The sequence below is a fragment of the Pelmatolapia mariae genome, linkage group LG12 (assembly GCF_036321145.2).
Source record: "Pelmatolapia mariae isolate MD_Pm_ZW linkage group LG12, Pm_UMD_F_2, whole genome shotgun sequence".
Taxonomy (NCBI): Eukaryota; Metazoa; Chordata; class Actinopteri; order Cichliformes; family Cichlidae; genus Pelmatolapia; species Pelmatolapia mariae.
The window spans coordinates 34,450,958-34,477,808 of record NC_086237.1 but is presented as its reverse complement, the minus strand read 5'-3'; the positions used below and the strand labels follow the sequence as shown (position 1 = coordinate 34,477,808).

The 26,851-nt window shown below is 39.6% G+C and overlaps 1 protein-coding gene across 3 annotated transcripts in view; it reads right to left on the bottom strand.

Moving 5' to 3' along the window:
• Nucleotides 1–26,440, bottom strand: part of col27a1b (collagen, type XXVII, alpha 1b) — a 67,070-nt gene extending 40,630 nt beyond the window's left edge. For 2 of the 3 annotated variants that reach the window (XM_063489663.1, XM_063489665.1), the window contains exons 1-8: nucleotides 25,976–26,440; nucleotides 24,128–24,192; nucleotides 17,199–18,511; nucleotides 13,691–13,744; nucleotides 9,473–9,526; nucleotides 7,196–7,249; nucleotides 7,037–7,090; nucleotides 1,869–1,913 (exon numbers count right to left, since the gene is read on the bottom strand). In XM_063489663.1, the coding sequence (XP_063345733.1) occupies nucleotides 1,869–1,913; nucleotides 7,037–7,090; nucleotides 7,196–7,249; nucleotides 9,473–9,526; nucleotides 13,691–13,744; nucleotides 17,199–18,511; nucleotides 24,128–24,192; nucleotides 25,976–26,028 (1,692 nt within the window). In that variant the 5' untranslated portion in view covers nucleotides 26,029–26,440. The remainder of the gene's footprint in view (nucleotides 1–1,868; nucleotides 1,914–7,036; nucleotides 7,091–7,195; nucleotides 7,250–9,472; nucleotides 9,527–13,690; nucleotides 13,745–17,198; nucleotides 18,512–24,127; nucleotides 24,193–25,975) is intronic. The other variant, XM_063489664.1, reaches the window with a different exon arrangement.
• Nucleotides 26,441–26,851: the final 411 nt, after the last annotated feature.

Sequence of the window (26,851 nt, the reverse complement as noted above, 5' to 3'; positions counted from 1 at the left end):
TTTTTTCACAATTACTAAGCTTTATCAAATGGCATATTTAATTATCTGTTACAAATATTGCACCCACACACATACACAAGGACACACACACAGGACATGTACACAGCCATAGAAGTGATGTTACACACATTCTTAACTCCAGAGGGCAATACATAAAAAATATTTAGTTCTTACAATCCTCACTGTTCCCATTGCCCACACTTAGTTAACCTCCAGGTGGAAGTAATAAGTCAATAAGCAGTTGGTGAAAATTTCTAGCTAATAAAAATATGCATGTAAACACATTCAAGAGTTGCATTTATGAAAACATATCATTTCTAAGTGTTTTAAGAAAAATATATAGTTAACTACTTCACTATCAGCTTAACGTTTGACATAGTTTACATTATCTGAAAAAAGTGCTTGAAAAAAAAAGAACTTTAAACCTTTTTCCCCTTTACTGTGACACGATGCAGTCTTCTAAGAGATATTTCACAGGTTTTAGATTCATGAAGATGGGAAAGGACTAGGGAGGGGAATGATCTAGAGTCTTCAAACTATTTAGCCTACTTGCACCTCTGCCAAAAAACTCCCACTATTTTCCCGCCAAGATTCCCAAATAACTAATATCTAACATCTCCAGTCGCCATGTGTAAAGACATCATCACTGCTTCTTTTTTTTTTTAAATGAACCCGTGTGTGCCTCTTGTACTAGTATTTTCCTCTGTCACTCTCCCTTTCTCCTGTTTTGTTACTATAAATGGAAAGAAATGCTTAAGAGTTATGGGAACTGTCTCTGTAGACTCTTGGCTCTTTTACTTGGTAAGTAAACATACTGTGACAAACAGCTAACACACGCTGCAGCCATCAGACAGACAGCGAAAGAGACAAAAACATTTTTTATATTATACATGACAAAAAATATATTATAGAAATGCTATATAAATGTCACAAGTATAAAAGTAAATGGACTAGGCTCTGAAAAAATATTAGTTAAATGCATTTTATACATCAGTTTAACTAAAATCAATATTTGAAAAAACTGACTTTGAATTTAAACCAGTACTAAGTTAATAGGTTAAGCCTCTGTGTCTCCTTTTAACAGGCTCTATGGACCTCTATAAAAAATAAGTACAGTACACCCCTATTAGAAAATTAAGAGTAAGTAGCAGCCACATGCTGCTAATCAAATCCATATAATTAATTGATCACCAGCAATTTTATAAAGGCAGAAATGATCACAAAAATGCACTGTCAAATCTAAATCAAGATGTCTAGAACAAAGACTTTTAGGCAGATGAAACCAAAGTGGAGATGTGTCAATCCAGAGCGTCATATTTGGTGAAAATCAAACACAGTAAATCAGCACAAATGCCTCACCCCAGCTGTCAAACATAGTGGAGGAGGAGTAATGGTTTGGTTCTGTTTTACAGCCACAGGACCTGGGCACTTTGCAGTGTTTAAGTCAACTATGAACTCCTCTGTATACCAAAACATTCAGGAGTCAAAACTGAGACAGCTATCTGACAGCCAAAGCTTGGCCAAAGTTCCTCCACGAGAAAATAAGTGACTGATTAAGTAATATAGAAGATCATTGCTTCAAAATATTAATGCTAAAGGTGCTTCTACAAGCTACTGGATCATGGTTTGTATTTAGTTTTTCACAGGATGCTATGCTGTCCTGTGAAAATCTTTCTTTTTTCACATCACAATAATAGACACCATCTCCTTTATTTGGATATTGACACTAAGATCAGACTAGGCGCCTGTTTCATTCTGAAGGATCAAACGGGCTCCTCCCTGTAAACACTGTGTGACGGCTAAGAAAACCAAACCTTTTCTCAGTACATGACATAAACTGTTACCATGCTCCTGTAAAAAATACTCACAGGTTCACCCGGGAGACCAGCAGGACCAGGATATCCTTTTTGTCCCTGTTGACAAAAAAACACAAAAAAAGCAACAAGTTAGAAGTTAATACTAATAAGTAAAATGATTGTGCCATATAATATTCCAGTCACAATTCCACAAGGAAGTTCAGTGTTAAGTGCCTTGGAGCAAAAAGACTGTTTATCTTGGAAGGGAAAAAGTTAAATGGTCACTTGTCAAATTCAATTAATTTTTTCTTTTCTTTTTATCACCTTGCATTCAAGAGTGCCTCAGTTAACATTGCTGGGGTTTAAATTATGCTAAAGTAGTTTCCAGCTGCCTTAGAGAAAATTTGACTTTGTTTTCCTATAAAAAAGTTCAATAAAATGACTTCATAAAAACCTGGAAGGCTTAGCTTAAAAGGCTCCACAGCACAAGCAAACGTAATAAATGTGAAACTAATAAACCACTTATCAGCGGTACTGCCTGGTGAACCCTGAATAAGGCATTTCTTTACCATTTCTACACAAGAACAATGACATTTTATTTATTGTTGTGGCACAGCTACTTGGCTTTGGGTTAGTCTAATCATTGCCACCGCCGCACTCTGACAAAACAATTCAGTACCATCTTGCATTAATTAAACCAATAAACCAATTAGGCAGTAATGCGTAAAACCCAAAAGGGTAATTAATGGTCACCTTCACGCCCTGTGATCTCAAATGAGCTTGCCAGCTGGCTACAAAATGTATTAATCTTTTCACAATCAAGATCTGCGGCAATAAATAAAGACATGAAGTCATCTCTGGGGGGAGAAAAAGTTTATTATCTGAAGTGTAAAGTCATTAGCCACAAGCTGTTTTGGCCTGACAGCAGCAGCACAAATAAACCACAGTCAGACAGAGGCTGAAAAAATTAGTAACTGTGTGTACAGTAAATAAAGTCGACATCAAGAGATCAATGCAAAGCACCCCCGAACCAAACACCAGAGTGTAAAAAGGGACATTAAAATTCTCCCTACACAAACATCCTCTGAGGTATGTGGTAGTATCGATGTAAAGGGTCAACTTTAAAGGTTTCTTTACTTAGTTCATGCTGGCCTCGGTGAAGGAAAATGCCACTCGATAAAAAAAATAATGCAGCTGGGCACATTTTAAAGTTGTAATTTGACTTTTTTGTGCTGACATTCTGTTTTGTTTTTGTGCAAAAAAAAAGATCTGGTGTCTTCTGTGTTTTTGGAAAAAGAGTCTTCATTAGAATTTAAAGTAAAGTGTGTTTTTTTTTTCAATTATTTGTTTGGTTGGCTGTTTTTTTGTTTTTTTTCCGTAATGATTGGCTGTCCAAAGATAGTAAGTATTAATGGACAGCATGAGTCTGGGTTGAAAGGCTGAGAAAGATTGAGACTGACAGCCACAGAGCCGATAAGTAAAATCTGGCTGGCAGGTTGACATCTTGAACTGATAAAAAATGAAAAAAAAAAATAAGAAAAGCCTTGTGCAACATCTTAGAAATGTGAGCTATCCCACAGCTACAAACCAATTAAACAAAACTAAAGTTTATTATGTCATCGTGATGTAAGAACTCATCCTTTAAACAAGCAGACAAAGTAATGCATTCATTGAAGTTTCGTTCATGAACATTCATAAGCTGACTTTTACCAACGCTCTGTGATTGTGTCTTAGTTCAAAAGGTCCTCACAAAGAAATAAGCACGCTTTCAAGGACAACTCTTTCTGAGATTCATATTTTCTGCACAGATCAAAGCCAGATGTCAGCCAATCGGCCACAGTAATTCTCTCAGACACTGTTATATTCACGTTTTGTGAAACTCCTGATTATTTGTCTATTTATCTGCAGACAAGCCACACAGTGCTGAGAGATGGAAATAATTGATAGGATTTTCGAGGGTAGATGAGTCTCCTGCTGGAACCAAAGCATTGCAGCCACAAAAGAACAAAAGAATGTGTCTGGGCTTTCCAGCACAGCCAATACAGCTGAGTACAGTAAAAATAGGGAAAAGAAATCTGTGCATGCGTGTCGTATGTGGGCTAAACAAAAATTGGACCGCTTTCACGGCTCTGTAAATCCATTGTGTGACACAAAATGGCAGAATCCATTGTGTGAGAAAAAAAGATGGCGAGGTATCATTATCTTCATTAGTTCTTCCTGTTCATGAAGAGCAAACAGTTTTAATTATTGTAACTCACACCAGATCAACCCTACAGCCAACAGGCGAAGCGAAGCAGCAGCACCGTCTCAGCTGCTTGAAGAATAAGTAACAGATTGTACTTGGCAGACAAAAAATACATTGTTCTTTCCATAGATTTTTAATTTCATTATAACAAAAAACCTAATCCCACCTGGCAAGCCTTGGGCTTCTTTCTTGGACAAATCAGCAAATAAAGGTAAAAGAATATTTTTATACGGAGCTGCAGCGCAGGAAGGAAAAAATGTGGAGGAGTGCACACCTCATAAAAAGTGTGAGTGTTGTTGCAGTGTGCCATCATCAGAGCTAGCTGTGTAAATGGAACACAGGTTCAGAATCGGTAGTACTCTTTGCAGAGTTTGGTTTGACACACACATGCACGAGTCTCTTCTTATTTTACAGCGCAGACCACTGATTGACTCTCAGGCAACCTTCCCATTACATCTTTACACATTTCCCACAGTGAGAAAGGCTGTTTCTGGCAGAAAGCCAAGGGACTGAGCAGAAAACTCAGCGAAAACCGTCCATCAAGTGGTGACAGGTTATAGCTTTACAGGCTGGTTAGACAGACAAAGGAACAACCCTCGAGCTTCATCAGAGGCAGGTGATGGAATTTCAGCGTAATTGTAATACAAAAGTGCACTATAGGGAGTTTTGCCTTACTTAGTACAATCAAAAAAAAAGTCTAAGTCAAGAACAGCTGCAAGCAATGAGGTGTCTCGTGGCTTTCAGGGGAGCCAAGCTGATTGTTTTGTTTTTATTAGCTGGATACAAACTGCATTTTAATACTTTTTAGGGCTGTCAGCAGTTTCTTGCACAGACAAGGGCCTTTTAAGTTTAACGTGAACTTGTGTTACCGGAATCTCACCTGAACTTATAACCAGAACAAGAACAGAGGATCTGTTACAGCTATTTAACCTCCGCAAGGATGCTGCTTTCAGCCTACCAAAGATCCACAATTACCATAACTCAGCTGAAAGAATATCAGCTTTTCCCATGACTCCATGTTCCATGACTCAGAAGACGAGGAGAGGCCTTCCTTTTTTTCCAGTTGGAGCCTTCCCCACTACTAAACTGAATGGAGGGAAACTGAGCACACCAGATGGTTTTTCACAGTCAGCCCTGTCTGATTGCATAACAAACTGCTGGCGCTCCCGCCAAAGCATTATTGCACTCATATTATTGGGTCCCAAGTGAGAACACGGCTGTGTGTATGTGCATGTGTCTCAATGAGAACAAAAGTTGCTTACAAGGGGTTTCTCAGATTGTGTAACAGCCATTTTTAATTAGCATTCTTCAGGCATCCGATTCCTGACCTTTCTCTGACCTTTTACTGTACCGATGTAGCTTTTACTTCTTTCTATCTTCACCAGAGTATAAATTTGAGAGCTGCCCACAAGAGGAGCAGTGTGATCATATACTGTCAAGTGCAATTTAAAAGAAGCTTTGTCTGTGGATTTTCTTCCATAAGCTTTTATGACTTTGTTTACTGCTGCAGCAGCCCATCGGGTAACTCATCTCTAACGCTCTCTGCCAAGTTTCCTTTCTTCTGTCTCATTTTATCCAGACTGAAAGCAGTGTGTAACCTGTAAACACTTCAAACTATTTCAACACCATATTAATTCAATTCTTTATTTAGATTCCCTGCTGCTAAGTAGGCAGTGCAGGTCGGCTCCTTGAAAAACTCAATATGAATATCATACATCTGGATTTCAGACTGTGGGTCCTACAGTGTTTCTGGGCAGCTTCTGAGGTTTATTCTTACTGAATCTGGAGGAAGCTTTGGAAATTAGGGGGAAGAAGTGTCTGTGAGGTCTGCTGCTTACTGGAATGAGCCATAGCTGCAGAAGGCTAGTAAACATTTTTCTAACATTAGCTGCTGATGTTAGGAATGAAGAATTAGGTGAAACCCTGGCAAGGACAACCTCCAAACCTAATCAACATTTCTCATTGACACATTTCCAAAGATTGCAGGTTCTTTAACCATTAAAGGGCAAGGCTAGTGACATTCTACGTTTTTCTTAATATTAAGAAACTCAATGAAAAGACTTAGCTAGAAGTCGCGTAGACAGGCTTCATTCCTACTTTTGGAATTTTATCACTGATTAAAAAGTGCTGCAGTTATGTAAAACTATTATTGTAAAACAAATTCTATGCAAAAGCACGATCAGATTTACCATTTTATTTGTACACTGTGCATAGTAAGAAATCCCGACAAGTGCCAGACCACTTGAGATGTGCAATTACTGTGAGGGGCTTGGGAAAAGGCCAAAGATAAAATGAACAAGGCCACTGAGAAAACACTCTGCTAACCGTCACTCTCTGTCAGGATAACCCAGCGCAGTGGTATCCAAAGAACGTTAAATAATGCTGATTGCGAACAAGACCAGATCACAGCGCTAACCCACATTCATAAGTTGTCCTACTTTTTTAGAAGTACTGCTCTCCAGAGTGAATGACATAACAACCGAGGAAACCATGTAAAACTTTTCACCCGGCAATCTTTATTTTCCCCTCAGATGCCTTCATTATATTTTAGGCCTGCGACACAGATGATGTAACAGGCCTGGTATTCAAATATTTCATTTTCCAAGCCAGTGGGGAGCTAGAACACAGGTGTGCTCCTTGACTTCTGCATTATGTTAGGCTGTTTTCCAAACAAGAACTCAAACATTCATGTTTGGCTGAAAGCCCCACACAGACAGACAGATTCCACCTTCAAAGGCAAGAAAGCTAAAGAGCATTCATTTGATTTACGGGTCCTCATTATACAGGACTGAGTCATTCATTCATTCTTGATGTGTCTGATTTATGTGTGAAAACGCTGTCAGAAAGGAGAAAGAATGGAGAGTAACCAAGAATATGAACTTTCACACATATGGAAGAGAACCAGCAAGCTGTGATGGCAATTAATTACTTCCTGGCGGATTTACAAACAAATACATACACAGTTTTAGTTTGTGAGCCAAAGCAGCCGTTTTACCTTTCGTCCGTCTTGGCCAGGCAGCCCAGGGGGGCCCGTGACACCAGGCTCTCCCTAAAATGGCAAATGAGGACACATTCAGTTTATCAACATATTTACATGCCTATGTCTGTGGATAATCCAACAGATTTAAGGAAGGAAATGTGATAATGTGTATACTTTTTGTCCTTTTGGGGGTTGACCAGGGGACAGTCCAGGATCTCCTTTTTGTCCCTAGAACATAAAAAAGAGAAAGCATTAATTTTTCATGACGAGTACAACATGTTCTAGTCTGCCAGAGCTTTTTATTGCGCAAATTTCAACACTGATCCTCACAAGGTGCAGAGAACTTTGAATTTTATTTTTAGACTTATATAATCAAAGAGTAACGAGTTCATTAAACTTATTGGTGGTTGTATTTACGCAACTGTGCAGTCCATTTATGCCCTCCTGTGACTCAGTTTACACCAAGCTAGGGAGAAGTAATGGGGAGTGACTGTGTACATTCTTCTCCCTTTTCAGGCAGTGGGAATCCTGTCAGTGCGGTCTGGGTCAGCATTCAGTGTTCAATTTTAATAGTGAAAGAACTGCCATGTAATTTGTGCGATCATGTCCAAGTGGAAGCACAGTATAGCATTCCCTGTGTTAGTGGTTATCATGTACCGATAAATAATCGTGTGATGTGATAAAGCACCCAAACGGTAGGGCTATAATCAAAGAACAACTGTTATCAGGTGATTGCAAATGCTGTAACACATTACATTTAACTCCAAGGCTGGGTGTGGAAATAAATCATCCTGTGTTATGACACACATTGCAGCTTGCAACCAAAGCCTGTTTTCAAAGAAAGTAAAAATTCTTATAGCAAATAGCAACAGCATATTAGCATTTGAGCATAGATGGAAAGTCATGCATAATTTTAAAAGAACAGATTTCATTTTTGTACTGGATAATTCCCCCCTTGACAGTATATCTGCCCCCTTTAAACTTGCATGTTTGTGTCAGTTACCACTTGGCACTGAATAACCTCTTGCAGTTTCTCCAGACTGATTTCTTTATAGTGCAGGGAGCAACACGCATATACAAACACTGTCTTTTCACTCTCCTTGAACTAGATTATCTGAAGGGTTTAAGTGGAAAAAGATGTGGAATTAGTTAATAACTTCTGCAAGCTCAAGACCTTAATAAGCACTTTTACCTTCCGCTGATTTATCCATTTTCTATTCCTTCCTTTTCATTTTTTAAGCCTAATGGTCAGCTACTTAGAGTAGCGAGTAAGTGAAAATATTTTTGCTTCAATTTATCATAATTACATTTAAATATACAAACAAACAAAAAGACAGCATAGTGTGCTTTCATTTGACTGGCTCGGTTTTTCTAAGTGCAGCGAACGAGGCCAAATCAGACAGTCTGCTGTTTGACGGTTGTGTGCAAATGAGTCAAAATGAGCCAGCTCAGGTTTTCTGTTCCAGATAACACATATTTACAAAATAAGACCTAACAAAAATATAATAGGACTTTTTTTTCTCACAGTTATAGCAGGCCAAACCAAGATATGAGCTATGCTTTGGAAAACACTGTAATTGAATGCATTCAAATGGATTAGGTATGGACGTGAAGTACAGGCAATTTCCGTTTTATTCCAACAAAGTCAAACAAGGAGATCCTTTTATGATAGCAGGCTGACATATTGTGGAGCTAAGCAACCCTCTTTGCTGACAATTGAAATCAGCTGAAGAGCAGGCTGGTGTCAAGTACATGCAAATGATTGAGACAGAGAAACTTAAAACTGCTGTTCTCTTTTGAAGGGAAACAAATGGCTTTTCAAAGTGGTAGAAGGAGCCAACAGGATCTGACCTCAGACATGCAAACTAAGTAAAATCCCAAACAAGCATTGGATGAGTAGGAAAAAAGAAAGAAATATCCTCAGAATATGGAGAATGAAGGAAATGTTTTATGCATCATAAAAAGTTTTGCCATGCATTTCATTTCAGTTTAATTATACTATCCTGCCTGGCTGCAAGTACTTGTATCCCTGAGGGGTTCACGTTACAGTTTTGCCGAAGGATAATTATACTTCATTCAGCGCTAGCGAGGCCAACTGATGGTCACACCAAATACTCAAAAACACTCAAGTTTCTCATCCGACTAATAGCTAAGGTATAGCGCGGTACACTTCACTAGTTGTAAATATAATTTTTTGTGAAACCTTCTGTCTCAGTCCAATATTTTTTATTAGCTATTAACAACGTAATTGTTGGTGCCAAAAGTGTAGCTTGGATAAAAATGAAACAACAGTGCCAATGTTCAATGTGGTGGATGGAAACATGACACCCAGAGCAGAGGAATTAAATAATAAAGTCTTACTCTTTAAATGTTTTTTTATTAGATAGACTAACATGAATAATCTTCTAGCATAAGTCATGGTAGTCACTACTATTTAAAATGTAGATGTACCTTCATTCCAGGCAGTCCAGGACGACCAGGATTTCCATGGGGACCAGGAGGACCCTAAAAAACAGAGATTCGTGTGATGAAAGATGACACAGAGGAAATGTAGTCATTAAAGAAGCAGCAAAAGAAAGAAGCCCTACATGTGTGCTATTCACAGATGTGCAGTTCACAATTTCAATGTGTTGTGAGACACGAGGTCCTCTCTGCTTGAGTATGGGTGCCCTGTGCCTGCTTGTCCAGATATGGATGTGATTTTCCTCACCTTTACACTTTTCCACCATTTTCTGGGGTCCCACAACGTGAAAGCAACTCATTTATCACATCATATTGCTTGGTAACTTTGTGCCACAAACTGTAGGAGTATTAAAACCTATCTCTGCCAAATATTTTATCAAATGCGCCATCTCCTACAAAGCAGGGGATGGTAAAGGAAAAAAGAACGAGGATACAAGTTTTATTTTTCAAGTTGAACTTATTAAAAATTCAAGCAGTCTGCAAAAAGAGAATGTTTGGAAAATTAAAGCCACGACTTCCTGAGGCTTTCAAGTGAAGAGTCTTCGGTTCATCTGCACCCTTGTGCGGAGTGGGGATGAAATGCTGAGCATTGGAAAATCTTCTCCAGCAACGTTTAAAGCAATGAAACATGTTGAAAAGGTCCTGAACAGGAAGCTACTGTAACTTCAACCAGTTCTTTGAGTTGTAAAGCGTTTCCATGAGTTGTGAAGAGACACATTTTTTCCCCCCAAGCTGGAGGTGAAAGTGAGGGATTGAATTACTCTGAGTAAAATAGACAGGGGCCAAAAGGTGTAAGTGTACGGTTGGGTGATCCAGCCAGTTTCTGTCTCTGTTATTTATCATGCTGTATTATCACACTGTGGAAAGTCCACAGCCTGGACAGTTCCCCTCAAACTGGCCAGACCTCTCCCCAAGCAGACGCTTGCTGCTGGACATATGGAGACACTTAACAGAAGCTCATCTACAGATTTCCTCCTCCTCTTCTAGTCAGACCATTCTGCCTTTCAGCCGCTCAATATTAAAACGTATGGAAGTCATTAGCTTCAGATAGGAAGCAAAGGACGAAAGAGAAACTGAGAAAAAGAGAGGTCAGGATAGTGTATTGCAAATTACATTCTCACAGTACCTTATTAGGCCTCCTTACCTTATGGTAAGCTGTTTGGGTGATATCCCAGCAGGGAAAAGAATAATAAGTAGAATGCATACATTTGTCAAAGTGACTTCACGTTATTAATTATTAAAATGAGCCCTGACAAGTGGTCATTTAGAGACCACCAGCAAATAACCGCAAGATAATGAATACTAATAAGATATAGAAGCACACAAACACACCTGAGGTCTGCAGATGAAGGGTACCTATGTGCCAGCGCTGTGACCAGGTTTATGATGTGGGGCAAGGTTTTTACAGGAGTGGCGCGTGGAGTGCTGCAGTTTTATAGGCCATTAACCCAGAATAGACCTGCTAACGCCTTCTCTGGAGCACAGGGACAGAATTACTAGCTTTTATATGATGCTTATGCAATATAATGTACATTAAAAGATCTTAGCTTATTAATTTTATTGAGTTATGAGCTCGGGTCCTAACTGAGCACTAATTGTTTCCCCAAGATCAGTGGCACGGCCATCAGTACAGCTGGTGTTGCGCAATGACTAATCTGGCCCCAACACCTTAATTTGCAATCATCAAACAGGGTTCTTGTTTCACATAGAAAACAATGCTGATGGACTGGAGCCTGTCTGTGTGGAGTTAGCATTTTCTTGACATGTCTGTGGTTAGGACTGAATTCTCTTGATGTGACACTGGCATATGGTCAGTGTTTCTGTTGATGTTCAGGATCATTTCATTGGTGATCAACAAACTGTTCAGAATGTCAGTGTCTCTTAACTTGAATGTGTGAAAAATAGCAAATGTAATCTAGCTCTTAGTCATGGCTTATTCATGGCTACATACGGTGCATGTACCCTGCATAATCAGTTCCATTGTTGACCCTGCAATTTGTGTCAGAATGTATCAACCATTCTTCAGGCAATTGTGCAAATATTCTCAGTTTCACAATAACCCAGCATTGCATACTGATTATACGCTGGCAGGTCAGTTTGTTTGCACAAAGCCCTCTTTGATCTTCTCTCAAGCCTCACATTCAGTGCCAGGTGATCTTCGGCACCCTGCCGGGTTTACGGCTGTGTCAAGGAACATGGATGTTTTCACGTGTCAAGAGGTGCTTTAAGGTGGTAGCAGCGGTGAGACTGTCTGCTCGGTCAGACATGACACCTCGATGTCAGAGAGGTAAAGCCTTAATAGTGTAGCGATATTCCAAACGTTGTAAAGTTTATGATGGGAAAAAGAACTACACTTTCCCGGAAATGCTACACTGTTCACATATTTTCTGCAATAGCAGAGCAGCTTCTTTTATATTGTGTCTCCCTGGAACATTTGGTTTATATCTAACCAGAAAGAAGGTGAAATTTGATCTGCAAAAGATTGGATTGCTCTTTGAACTTGAGAAAATGCTCTTACACACTCTCAATTTCCCCATGCCTTTTAATTTCCCATAGGTGACCAGCATCTTATACAGCCAACTGAATCTGCAGTTGCTTACATTCTGCCTTTTCCAAATATCTCTGGCATGAAAGATAAAACTCTTGAATTAGTGATGAAAATGTTTCAGACAGAAAATTCTTGAAAAATGGACTAACTGTGGCAACTGTATGATAATTCTGTAAATGTAGCCTTACACAGTGTAGAGACTCATTAGTTTAAATTGGATTCTGCTCTGGTGAGTTTGAATTCAACCAAAACAAAGTCACTAGGCTTCCCAGTCACACTTGGCCTTGTTTCCACACTGAGTCATTCAATTTTCTACTAAACATTGTTACTTTAAGTTTAAACTTTTTTGACAAATGGGCACAAAATGGGGCCAAAAAAAGCAACTATGTTTTGAATTACATGGAAATGAACATCAAATATAAAATACAGCAAACGTCAGTTTTAATCCAAATGTTTATAACGGATTTACTAGATCAGAGTCCACTTGTTAGCTTTCTGCAGATCATGCGTGTAGCCATTTGGTATTCCCCCTCTAATCGTGTAAACCAGGACGGTTCATGGAAACGGTAAAAAACCTGAACTGCACCCTCGCAATCTGAGTCAGCGTGGCCTAAAGTTGGGTCTCGAGAGCTTGATGATGAATGAGCTCTATAGAGGGTATGGAGTACAACTGGAGAGAGCTACTGAGCTCCAGACAGGGTCTTAAATGCCTTTAATAAGATGGGGACAAAGCCCTCTTTCTTCCTTGTTTAAAGAGATTGGGTTCCACAACCCACCCCTGAGGCCCAACTGCAGGGTGCAGTCTCATAAGCTCCAGTAGGTAGCTGATATGCAAAGTCTTTAGATGCACAAGTGCTCTGCAGGTACACTTTAGTGGCAGGTCAACAAAAAGAGCAACTAAGACCAGTATCACACCACTGAAAATGTTTCTTCTTTCATTCTATCCATGGGTGGTGAAGAAGTAGTTCACAGGTCAGAAACTACACAAACACCCATCAATGACAATGTCTTTGAGAGAAATTATAACAATAAACCTTCCCTTAGGACAAATCATGCCCCGGTGTTCTTTCACTTCTTAAATTTCTTCTGAAAACATGAGCTTAAAATAACATCTGCACCTTCTCTATTTGATTCCATCAGTTCTCGAGCTACACTGAGTCTAGAAATTAAAGACATGGCACCAGAGGACTTATACTTATTAGAATACAATAGAACTATTCACTGACGTTAACTTAGAACCCATGCCTAATTTAAGTACTGTTAATGTGCTGCAACCTTCATTTTTCTCAGCGTCTATTAAATATCTACATAATGTGATCCATTATATTTTAACCCACATATATGTAGGTTGTGTTTGTTTGCTCTAAAGCTTTGCAAATGGACCTTGAAAACATAAGGTCAGCTAGATCAAACCCAGAGCCAAAGCGAACTAACAAGTGACTGAAAAACCTTCTGTGATCCACTGAGTGCTTGATCAAAACACTCAAAAGGTCATCTACATCGGTGAACAGCTAGTGGTGTTATCACCCTATCATTACAGCATTATAGAGATTGGAGCGTGAAAGGAACTGTAGAAGAGCCCAGAAGGGGAAGAAAGAAGAATTGTGGGTATTTGTGGTTAAACTTGTCACTGGTTGGATTGACTGGGAAATGCTCACCCGTGGGCCCCTCTTGCCGGGCTTTCCTGGCAACCCTGGAAGTCCTGGAAGACCCTAAAAGCAAAATATAAAAGTTGTTAGTGTCAGAGTGAAATACAGAGGAGGAAATAGAATTTGCTGCCTTTTTTGTGTTATTTTAAGAGAGTCTTGAATACTCACAAGACTCTACTCACAAGTATTTAAGAGAGTCTTGAATACTCTTGAATAATAAAAGACAGCAAGTTTGGAGTTTTCAAAGTAAAGAAAAATCTTTAAAAGCCACTCAAGCTCAAGAGTCAATTAGTAAAAACATGTTGAGTTTGTATTTTTTGTCCCTTGGTGAAGTTAGCTATAAGTTGCAAAGCACTCGGGCACTGAGACGCTGGCAGGCATGAGGATATCTTGTTAGAAACTAATGTCGCACTCTCCCTCTGCAGCCAATGTTATTTCAGCCCAAAACCACTAAAGTGCATACACTGTAACTCTGAGTCATTGCACTGGTTGGGAGGTCGGCGCTGGTTCCAGCCACAGCCGATCACATTAATTATAAGCATCAGCTAGCTTTGAAACAATTTCATACATGGATTAACAAAGCCCTGAAAGGTCAAACTTAATGAGGGGTCAATCTGAGGAACCTGAGTTTGCTTGAAATGTTAGGATTGTTACTTATTTTCCCATTGCTCAAGCAGTTTAAAGTGGAAAAGAAAAAATAGACCTAAAACAGCTCGAGGCAGTCCTGCTGAAATTGGGCTACTGTAATAATGTCAGATGTATGGAGCACTTTGGTCTGTCTCAGCCAAGACCACAAGCTATAATTATACTATTTCAGCCTCCGTACACTCTGGAAATCCAAATGTCTTTCAACAACTTTTAGATTCTTTAGATTGCAACCATCAGGCTGTCCACACATGATAAGTAGACTCAGCTGTAGTCGCTGCTAGGGTCAGTGCCAAGGCAGTACTGGAGCTCATGTTTTCAGAGAAGTCATTAGATTGAAACATGACTAGAAATTTTAGTTGTATGCCTCCACCAACCAGTCAAACTGCAGTTTGCAGAAAGGGAGGAATTTGATAAAGTATCACATTAATTCAATCTGTCAAAAAGCTGATTGGTGTAGAAAGGTAAGCTGCAAATATGACAGTAAGCAATGCTTCAAGTATAATATCACCGCAAAGAAGCAAAAAATCCTAAAACATGGATGCTTTACGCAGAAGGGCCAAACAGTCACCACCAATTTGACCTTCTGAGTACAAAATGACATCATGTAACATTTGTCATCATTAGTGTATGTATCTTAAAAGTGCTGTCAACATTCGCCAAAAACCACATGATAATTTGTTTAAACAAAACAAAACAAAACAAACAATACCAAACAATAATAAACTATCCAAATGTCTCCAACCTCCTCCTAAACATCCAGCTTAGCTCATGGCTAGCTACTGAATCGTTATTTACAACATCAGACAAACTAATCGTTATCATATGTTCCTCGATTAAGCTAAATCATTTATCTCTTTCACTGGAAGCAGCGCATGTCATTAACTCCCCCGGCCACCCTCGCATTCTGTGCCACTCGAGAGAGAGAGACTGCTGCTGGCGGTGTAGAATTTTTTTCCCCCTCACAATCAATTAATCATTTGACAATTGAATATCCAATCTAATTTATATTCCGTTATATAATTAGAATATTAATTGATAGCCATTCTTAATGTGCTCCCAGGGCGTCAGATACTGCCATTCCATTAGATAGTGCTGTCATACCAGAGTGAAACCCTTGCCATCAGGGCGCTGATGAGGCAATAGCAGACTTCAAGAGTTATACTACTGTTATATTTTAGAGAGACAAAGTCTACATATTTAGGTTGGAGGAGTGTAGATGACAAGTTTTCTAGCCAGGAGGTCAGAGTCTGTTATCAATCCGGGGCTTTGTTTTCATTAGCTGATTAATTTCGTTAGCACTTAACTTTTTTATTTTGCTTACAATCACTGGTTTGGTTAGGCATCAAGAACTTTTGTTAGATCGATGGATGGATGGCTTTTAAACATATCTGGCTACTTTTGACACTGGTGTAGAGGTAATTATTCATTTGTATTCATTATTCTTCTTGCAGCAATTTTATCTGTATAAACCAGTGAAAAACAAGGTAGAAGATCTTGTTTCTGACCCCAATAACATGTGGAAAAGTAGCACTTTTCCACAGTTCAGACAATCTTTACCTGAGAATATTACACGATGAAATAAATTATGATATTATTGTATACATCGGTGTTGAAATAATTTCATACAGGGCAACATGAGCCCAGAGTTTGCTGTGAAAAAAAGATCGCTTAGCTAACTGAAACACTGAACTTTACAATGATATCGGTATTCTCTGTATTGTCTATTTTTTCTGTAATATATGGATATTTATCTGATTCATGTGAACACACAATATGTATCTCAATGCTCCAAAAGCTTCAAGATCCAAATCGACTCTGGTTCTTCAAAATTAAAACCTTCTTTTATCATCTAATCATCACTTCAGATTAGATTTATACTTTATATTTGAGCCTATCATAACCACTTTAAAAACAAAGTTTGTAAAACTCTTGTAAGCAGCCCCCTTACGTCAGTTGTATCCCAGCAGAGTGACATCAGAATTTAAAAATAATAATAAATGGCACATAAGATGAGTTAAATTGGACTATAAGCCAAACTCAACAACTTGTTCAGACAACATAATTGGTAAGAAACACAACAATGCAAATCCCTGGGAAAGTAACCTTTTCCACAGTAAATACATCAAGATGAAATGCTTCTCATTTTGTATTTATTATAGCCCTGTATACAAGTGTAACATTTATATTATATTATAAGGCCTTCAAATATTTAGTCCCAATAGTTAACTGGGCACAAGTGCTTTATCCCTTTTTACCTTTGACCCTGCTTTAAAAGTATTCGTTCTCTGAGCAGTCCCACTCCCTCCCAAAGGAATCTAACACCTCACTGCCGGCCCTTCCACCAAGACAAACACTGACTGGCAAATGCCGACTATGAACCTGACTGTTTTCACCAGCTTTGAAAATAAAAATGAGGTTTGAAAATTATTAGCACTACTTGCAAGTACTTTATCAAAGTCATGAAATAAAACGATTTAGTGGATTTTTAAAAACTCCCCATCACGAACACAACCAGCACTTCTACAATTAGAACAGTACACGCTGGGTGACTGCCTGATTCACAAAACCACACAATAAAGAGCAGCATCAGTTTTTACATCAGAGCAGGTCTGGAGATCACAGAGTGAACCAGCAAATAAGCCATTATTGAAGCAACAACCTGTTGAACTTATGTGTCACTGTGGTTCAACAAAGGGCTAATAGACTAAGCTAAAATATAACAATGCACAGATAAAAAATAAAGCTTGAATTCAAATACAGCAACACCAGCAATGTACTCATCTAATCGTTTTACAGTTATTTCAACACAGACATTCACGGATTTCAGCAAAATGTTTGTGTTGTGTTTGTTTAGAGCTGACACACTTACCGGCGGTCCTGGTTCGCCCTTTAGTCCAGGTGATCCAGCGAGCGCAGAGAATTGGGTCGGTTCCAGGTCAAATGTTTGAAAGCCATCTGTTGCAGCTGGAGTGACTGGAGTGAGCGAAGTGGGCTTGACATCCAGCACGCTGGTCACCTTTGGCTCGGGTTTCTTTGGAGCTACCGTGGTTAGCTGCTTTTTATTAGAAAAGTAGGCGTTTGAAGGAGACCCGTGCGTGGAAGCAGCTGTACTTTGGAGAACCGGCTTCATCTCTGATGATCTGGTAAAAACAGGTAAGTGTATACTTTTTCCAGAAGGTTGTGGTGAGTTGGTATCTGCCTGCTTTGTGTTTTTTATGGCGTGTGAGGTTGGTTTGGGGTTCGGTGGAGTCATGTTGATCCCAGGAGATGTTGTAACAGACTGAGTTGGAAATCTAGATGGGCTTTCAAGCCCTGGGTGAACTGGTGGAGAAACAGACACAGCACCAGGTTTTGGAGTGCTCATTGCCATATACACAGATGTTTTGTTTAACATCACTGAGTCGGTTGAAGGAAGAACTGTAGTCGTCGTGTTTCCCTCAGTGAAGGCCAAATTAGGTGTCCGAGCCTTTTTGGATATCTCCATCAAAGAGAGAGGAGTTAAGTGAGTGACAGTAACGTTTGGGTCTGTGGAAAATAGAGGTAGCAGGGGTGGAAATACAGGCCGATAAGTGTCAGCTTCTCTGCATTGTTTCTTAATGTAATCACAATAGTTATGAGCTGCCTTGGCTGAGGGATAAATGTCAAACTGACAGATGGCACCTTCAAATGGCACCGAGCTGTGGTCCATTTTGCCCAGCAGGAAGGAGCCCTCTGGATCCAGAGTCTCCTGTTTTTTAGAATGCAAATCTGCATGTACGCTTTTCTTACCACAAGATGTGTGTAAGAACACTTGTTGGCCTCGAATATCCAAAGCCAGACTGTGCCACTGGCCATTGTAGACATCGTAGTCAAAACTTACAGAGCTCTGCTGCCCTACGTGTACAAGGATCTTCCCTGGTACAAACTGCACTCCGAGCTGAACTTTTCTTTTCTTTGACAGAGCTGAGAAAAGAAAAGCGTTGTTGATGCGATGAACAGACAGGCTAAGGATAAGGGTGAGATTGGAGGGGTTGTAAGAAGAGGGTATAACAGTGCGCAGAGGTGCCTGGATGCGTGCCCTCTCAGTGAGGATAACGCCTGACTTGAAGGGGATGATGCCATGATGGCTGGATCGAGAGCTTGAAGATGGGGAGCTGCCAGTCCTTCGCCCAGTAAGTCCAAGCTGCTGCAAGACATCTACATCTTTAAGGAAACCAGAAAGAAAAATGCCATTAGTGGACAGCTAATTCTGTGTGCAATTAATAAGCTAATTAAATTTACACAAGAATCTGATTATTAACATCCTACTCAAATGCAATCTGTATTCAAGTAAAAACAAAAGTGCAGTAATATAAATGATCATCTATTAAGATATGATGCCATGATGGGAATTCACAAGTTTAAAGTCCGGCTAATGGGAAAACCTGAGGCAAAGACAATTTTAAAAGACTGCATAAAATTTCCAACATATGGTCACACTTCCATATTTGCTTTTGGGGATTGCTGGAAATTGTGTGATCGTTACATCAGGCTTAATTGGAACAATTTCAGTGTAAGGAGGCAGAACGAGTCCCTGGAAAGGAAAGTGGTGGGTTTTTAAGAGGTGCATTAGAAACAGAAACGCTATCTCGCTTTATCTGGAAATGTCTGCTGATTAAAGATGATCGCTCCGACAGGGGCCCAAGCTCATGAAAACACACTGCTGTATTTTCTGCGGGTTTTAATTGCTACTTGCTTCTCAAGGGAGGAAAATGTGGGTAACAGTGATCCATTACAGCATTGTGTATTCTGTATATTGCACCTAATTGGATCCACACCTTTGTGCTAAAGTTTAATTAAATCCACATTTCATTGTAGCAAGAAACGGGTGCTTTTTTTCTAAAGAACTCTTTATGATAAACGTACACTCTTGGGAAAGTGTTCCATTTCTCTTGTGACCAGGATGCAGAGCTACCAACCTTCCGATCAGTAGATGACCTCATCTACTGATCGGAAGGTTGGTGGTTCGATCGATGGCTGCTCCTGTCTGCATCCCAAATATCCTTGGGCATGAAACTAACGCCAATGTATTGGAGTGTTAGATGACTGTGTTAGATGTGTGAATGACACAAGCAGTGCAAAGCACTTTGAGAGCTCAGGTAGAAAAGCGCTACATAAAAACCAGTCCATTTACCACCTATTAGAATAGAATATAGAGTCAGAAACATTCTTTCAATGAACCAATACCATTATAACCTATATTTAACCAAAATTTAAACAGAGAAAAAGCTGTAATATTATACATTTAGTAACACTGCTTGTCCCAAACCACAAACTGAGACCCATTAAAGCAACAGCATCAAGGTTGTCTCAGTTATTTATTCTTTTAATTTCGATGTTGCATTTACAAAAATAACATTTACTCATCTTTAGAAGTCAAACATCAAGCATAGCGTTACTTCGGGCAGTCAGGCCAAGACGTTAAAGTCAGCTCACAATCTCAGCACATCAACGGGTCACTTATCATTAGTTCTTCCTCCCCACTATCATCAAGTGCTTTTTTATATGATCAGACCAGAATACTGCAGGATCTTTATGATATAAACCAGCGTGTGATGAACAAAACTGAGTAGATTTGGATCTCAATACCAGCCCACATTATAGCTCAGCTCACACCATTCTACACATTAGACTGGCAAATCTCAGCTACACTATTTAAACTATGTCAATCCCAACTTATCTGTTTCATGCCATGCCTGACTTCATGGATTAGCCTTTTCTTTTGACTATAATGGAATGAACTCTTCAAATCAAAACAGACTGACTTCACATTATTATATTATTTTCTATTATTAGCCATAAATTTAGGTAATCAGTGATTCTAAATATAGGTTTTTTTTCTGTTTAAATTAGTAGGGTTGAAAAATCTCAAACCATTCAGCACATGCTAAATATATATTATGTATTAATCTTCTCTGTACGTTTCCCCATCTTCTTGGACTAAAAGCTCACATAAAAATTGTAAATATCCATTCTTTTTTCACTTAGCAAATATAAATCGCTAAGTGATAAATTCTGGCTCAGCAGAAGAAAAACAAGTATAGACACAAGTCCCGCTAGGAGGCGGGAAATCCAGCTCAGTATGTGCAGGCAGCGGGAGGTCAGCTCGACTGAAAAATTCACACATGGAAAACACACATCAAACAGTAAGTGAAACAAGAACAAAGGCCTTCTTCAGTCAAATTTCTTATATAGAACTGATTTGAATTGTTAATATGGTATGAGGAAAGCAAAATTGTTCTTTCATTGTGCGATGTACTTTCAGGGCTTACACTGCATATTTAAATCTAAGCGGGTAGGCGGGCTGCCTCTGGCTTTTTGTGGCCTCCTGATGAGCTGAAAAAAATAATAACTGAGAACTGAGTCTGACACATCCTGGAGACACGCATAGCTAAAGTACAAGTGTATCAGACAACAAAAACTTTTCACAGAAAGCAGGGGAAGATTAATACGTTTCCACTATTAGTATGCTGCTAATGTAGACTCTGTATTTTCTGCAACAGCTTCACAGCAAAAATATTCTAGCAGAGACAAAAAATGTCTATTTTATAGATACCATCAAGAAAAGCAACAACACTGAATAACAAATCACGTCTCTTTACATTTATGTGATGTGATCAAAAAGTTCTGGGAACAGGTACGTAAAAATCCTGACATTATTTCAATTTAGACAATCTCCAGCTCAAGGTCATCTTCTCTGTCATCACCAGATGGTTTTCACCACGACTGCTATTTTTAGATCATTCTCAGGAAGTGCTGCTCTGACCACTTACACTGTGTGCTATTCATTTTTTAACCAAAGATCTAAAACCTGCATTGAGAGGAAACATCAACTTCTGTTTAAACCTTACCTAAATTTCACATGACTATCGTTTGAGATGAGATCTGGGTCTCCAGCTACGAGCAGTTTTCCATTGAAGAGTCGACAGTTTCCAAGCCCAGAGGTAGCGTGTCATATGTGGAATGTTCTGCATTTTTCTCAACATTTTTCAGTTTACGCACAGAAAATTAATTCCTCGGGGTGAGAGTGTCAATAGGGAGTGCTACAGTAACATCCTGAGGCATCCGAGGGAGCGTTTATAGGAAACAGTCTTAATTGTGACACATGCCAGTGTAGCATTTTTTAGTGACATAAACAATCTTTGCTCAAGTCCTCAACCACTCACCAGATTTCCCTTCATGGATCTTTGTCCATTTTCTAAAAATAACAGTCAGGCTAGTGGTTTGCCATTTCGACACACTGGAGGAGATCCATTGGGGGTTGGAGCCTATCCCAGCTGTCATCGCATGACAGACAGGGTACACTGCACAGGCTGCACGGAAACAGACAACCATTCACATTCATACTTATAGCCAGTTTAGAATTTCTAATTACCTAACCCACACATGTCTTTGGACAGTGGGAAGAGGCTGGAATACCTGGAGAACCCACGAAGCTTTGAAAAGTCCTCACAGAAAGGCTCTTTCTGGCTGGTGGCTAAACACAGCAGTCACTAAAAACTTTCCATGTGTGCAAGAGAAGATGTGTTTTGATGTGAGAATTGCCAAATACAAATATGGTAAGACAGTTCTCAGAACCTTTTGGTCAAAACTTGTAGGATGACTACAAAAAAACCAAAAACCATAGCCTGTTTTTGAAGAACCTGAACATCAGTGACGTAGTAGCTCAACATGCTTACAATCCATCACAGTTCACAGGTCATTGTTCAGAAAATGACGCATGTGACCACGACCACAACCTTGGGTACAGTTTTGGTGAATATGTGCAAGACGATTTGTGGAGGTCTCACTAAAATCTGATGCTTAGTAAGAGAAAAAGTGATCCTTGCAAAAATGGAAAAGTATCCTTAAAGACAAATATGTCTATTGCCATACAGTACTGTAAGAGGACTAATTTGTGCGTGAATGGTCAGATGGGCATGGATGCCTCGTTAACGCATGAGGTCAACAATCCCTTTGGTCATATGAGCTAAAAATTAATGTCTTTTAAGAACTTCAAGTACAAGAAGGGTTTTGTTTTCACTAAATTTCTCATCTGAGAGAAAATTGTTGGCCTTTGATGAGGCATAATAATCCATCTACTGGGCAGTGTATATTACCAGTGGCTTAGCTGGCCATGGCTAAACTTTTACTATTCCATATTAAAAACTGTGGGAGGTTCTGCACCCAGAATGTATGCTTTTTTTATTTACTATGATGATTATTATTGAAAACAGTCTTAGGCTTCTTTCCTAACTGACTTCATAACAGAAGTAGATGTAGGTGCTCAGTCAGTTTCCCTAAGGTTTGCTGGTTCAGTGTCTGGCACTGACAGATTGGCTGTCATCTAGAAGATGGTTGGTATTACATCAACACATACATAATGAACTCCCATATCTACTCTGGGATTACTGCACTCTGGCTGACCTCAATCGGGAACACTTCTGAAAAAAACACATAGGCTGCTGATATATGTGTAACTGTAGGAACTAAACTTCAAGGCCTGTGCACACTGACAGTGAAGATTTCTTCTGGTGTTTGATGTCAAAATGTAGAAAACAATGCAGACTAAAAGCTGTAGTATAACAAAATCTGGATTGTGCAGTACAGGCAACAACATCCAAACATGCATAGTCATTTCATATCTGCACTACTACTCCATGTGATCTATTTGCAAATGATCCAAACAATCTGCCAGTTTGTGTACCAGCAAAACTATTTTTCTATTTTAGCCTTTTGCAAGCACAAAATTGTGCCTTGTTAGGATCTGACAGTGTGCAAATTAACACATCCGCACATATAAAAATCTAGGTCTCTAGACACTCAGTCATCACAGGAAGAAAATATCATCTGATGCATGCAGAGTTACAGATAAAACTGCCAGAAACTGCTATCAGGGAACACAGTGGCTTACGTTATCAAATGACATCTAGAAACTGGGAAGAGTGCCGATTGAATAAAAATCTGGCGGATTTTTGATTGACAGCAGACTCAGACAACAAGCTGATAATGGCCTCTCAGATGTATAACAGCAAACTAACTGCAACAGACATCAATGCACAGCTGAGTGTGAGTCACAATATGAAAGTGCGAAAGTACTTCAAGCAGACAAGACTTTGCAAAGTGTGGCTGATAGGTCATGTAACACTTTAATTAAGTTATCAAAGAGGGGGTATGAGGTTTGCTGAGCTTTAGAGGCTTGGAAACAAAAAAATGAACTCCTGCAGAATGAGAGAGGTCCACAGGTTCATCTTTTTTCCAACAAAATAAATATCTGAAACACATCTGAATGCACATTATTAGAAGACCTTTTTTTGTGTGCGACATTTGAGTTACCAGTTCAGTTTTCGCTGTAACAGAGACGTTAGCAATGAAACCAAACCATTTTAAAATTGGTTTGGTAAATTCAGCAAGTTATAAGTATTTAAACCTCCTGCTTCTATGAACATATATTAGAAGATGCGGCTGTCCCACATTCAACCACAACTTAATATGGTTTCCAGCGAAGAGTAAACACAATGAATCAGTTTGTGTAGTTGGCAGACTGCACTGCTCATAAAGGTAAAGCTGAGCAGGATTGATGCTAATCACAAATAAACAGTGGTAAACTGACAAACGTTTGCACAATAACAAGTCCATGTTAGGGCCACATACTTACCCAACCTTCTACAGCTCATTAGTTTATTTCAATTTTCTTTTTTCTCAGTGGTTTTAAGGCATATTTGTGACACTACATGCTCAGAATACATTGAATGAAAACGGATAACAGACATTTACCCACCTTTGCTTTAAGTTTCTTACCTTGTGCTTGTGTTAGCCTTAGAGAGCAGGTACAACAGAATAAAGTCCAAAGAATCAGAACTCTCCTAAATACAAAGACAAAAGGAAACATGGCAGATGTTAGAGGTTTGTGTAATCTTTATGCTTTATTAACTCAGCTTTCAGGTGCACTTCAATCACATGACAGAAAAAAACTTATAAATTCCTTAAAAACGTCATCTGAACCCTTAATGTATCTCTTTCGCATTCTTGCTTAGTCCAGTTTAATGCAAAATGTTATGTGAAATAATTAGCAGGATACATTACCAGTTTAAGTAAGCAAAGTTACATACTAAGTTGCCTGCAGAGCCATCGAGCACAGTCATGTTAGGTGCTGCTGCTGCATCATCAGCAGCAGCCCTTGCTTTTTCAAACAGTCTAACATCTGCTTCAAGACAGCAAGCTCTGGCTTATCTTGCTGCCTGACCAGATAAGCTACTGCCCAGCAGAGGCAGGTAAGTGCTCCCATAAGGCCACCTCTGACAATCTTTAAAAAAGATGCACCGCATCACCTTAAAGGCCACAATGCCAAGCGAAAGATAGACAAATGCTTTGAAAAAAAAAGTGTTTCACATGTCAGTGTTTTATCGCTAACATCTGACTTTTATCTAAGGCAAACTGCAGCCTAGCCGAGCACTTTTGGACTGTGGGTTTTAAAAGGGGTTTCATCTAAACCCAGCAGTGAGAAAAAGCTGCTTTTCTCAGCCTACACAGGGACATGTAATCATTCAACTAGATTTACACCAATTCTATTTTCACAGGCCAACAGTGCCACTTAATATCCAACATCAAGCAGCACACGGCAAATTTTACACCATTGATTTTTCTGTGACATTTATATGTCAGGACAAGTGAAAAAAGAGATGCTGATTACTCATATGGAGCTGCTCTAAAGGTGCTGAATTATCTCAAATAAGTGTGAATTTCAGCTGTCTCTATGATAATATCAGGTTTTCACATGTCACATCATTTGGGCTTTAAATGCAGCAGATGAATCTGGGTGAATGTGGTCCAAGTGCTGCTTGAAGTGGCACACACTTAGTGACAAGTGCTATAATTAAAGCATTTTCAGGAATTCTTACATTTGTGGTTCTTCTCCAAAGAGCCACAAAACCACTGGTCAGCCACTAGCACAATGAATGCTGGTTTAAGCTTCAGAAAGTTTTAGTCCTTCCACCTTCACTGTAATCTCCCTAAACTGACAGCAGCAGCAGCAGAAACGGTATGTGCCACTTGTGACCAAGCCTCCTGTATGTCCTGCAGATTGTATGTGATGCAACATCTGGACTTTTATAGGACATCTCCTCCCATTGTGTCAGCCAGGCCAAGCAGCTGAGTAAGATGCACAGCAGGGAGGAGAGAAAAGGAGGAGGAGGAAGAGGAGGAGTGTCTCCTCCTCTCATACATTTCCCTTAAATCAGTCCCAGATCGTTTGGCAGCTCATTCAGATACAAGCTGCAAAGGCAGAACTTGAAGAACAGCACAGCAGACTACACTGGCTTTCACTGAACTGATGTTAAGAGCAGAGAAAATAGTTTCCACATGCTTATCTCTGCAAGCCATTAAGTACACCACCTGTTCTGCACGATGTCTCAAACAAATACCTCTAAAAGCTCAAGTCATTTGTCTTCGTAACCCAAGAAATGCTGTCACAAGTTTTTTCCAACAACTACTGTAAAACATACTGCTTGTATCAGTGCTGCTAGACATCAACATCTTTCTCGAAAGGACATTAATTCGGGGGAACCCGAAAAAAAGAAATCCCTCTTTAATTCAGAAAAGTGAGAAAGAAAAGCGCTCATTTATGCACTTCTGAATATGTCGACTCACCCCCCGACTCCAGTGGTTTTGAGTTTGGAGTACGGGGCATTATCCGGCTCCATAGCGGTTACTTCATTCTTTCTTGGGAGTTTTTTCTACAGTCCAGAGGAGGCAGATAAAGTTTTTCCATCCCAGGTGTTCCTTGAAGAGTCGCGCGTAGAGTAAAAAAGTGCAAGACAGCAAAAATAAAACAGTGAAACGATACGGGATTAACCAGCAGTGAAAAAGCTGCTTTTTGCCATTGTCTTGCCTGTAATTCTTTAAGTCTCCTTCCAGAAGATAACAGCAATGTGATTTTTTTAAGGAAAAGAAAAGACGCTCCACAGAGCTTCACCTGTGCGCTTCCGATATTTCTTTCCGTCTTTCCGTTCGCAATAAACGTTAAAGTCTTGTCCAGCTTTCCCGGGGAATCAATGCAGGACAAGATGTAGAAGCCCAGCGGTGTGTGTGTATGTGTGTGTCGACTTCCCAAAATGAAAGTTTATTGTGGACTGAGGGAAATCTTGAGAAGCGGGAGAGGGGGGACAACACCTCCCTCTGTCGCCCTCAGCTGACATCCAAGGGAAGCAAATCTGGAGCTACACGCGGTTTTCAGGCGCTCCTTCAGCAAAAGGTGTGTCATTTCAGAAAGCAGGAGCCTGTCAGTTTGCACGTGTGTCTGTGTACTGCCGATCAAATCACTGAAAATCGTGTAGTTTTCGTGATGTGCTAGAAACAATCACATCTGCAGCATCTGCTGGGCCACAGCAACCATTTTAGAAACAGATGGTCAGCCCTCTGTAGAAATATGGTGACCAGACATAAAAACAAAGCTCTAAAACAGATGCTGCTTGTTAATTTTTTCTTTGATCAGTTAAGGATAATTGATGATTGAGATGCTTCCAG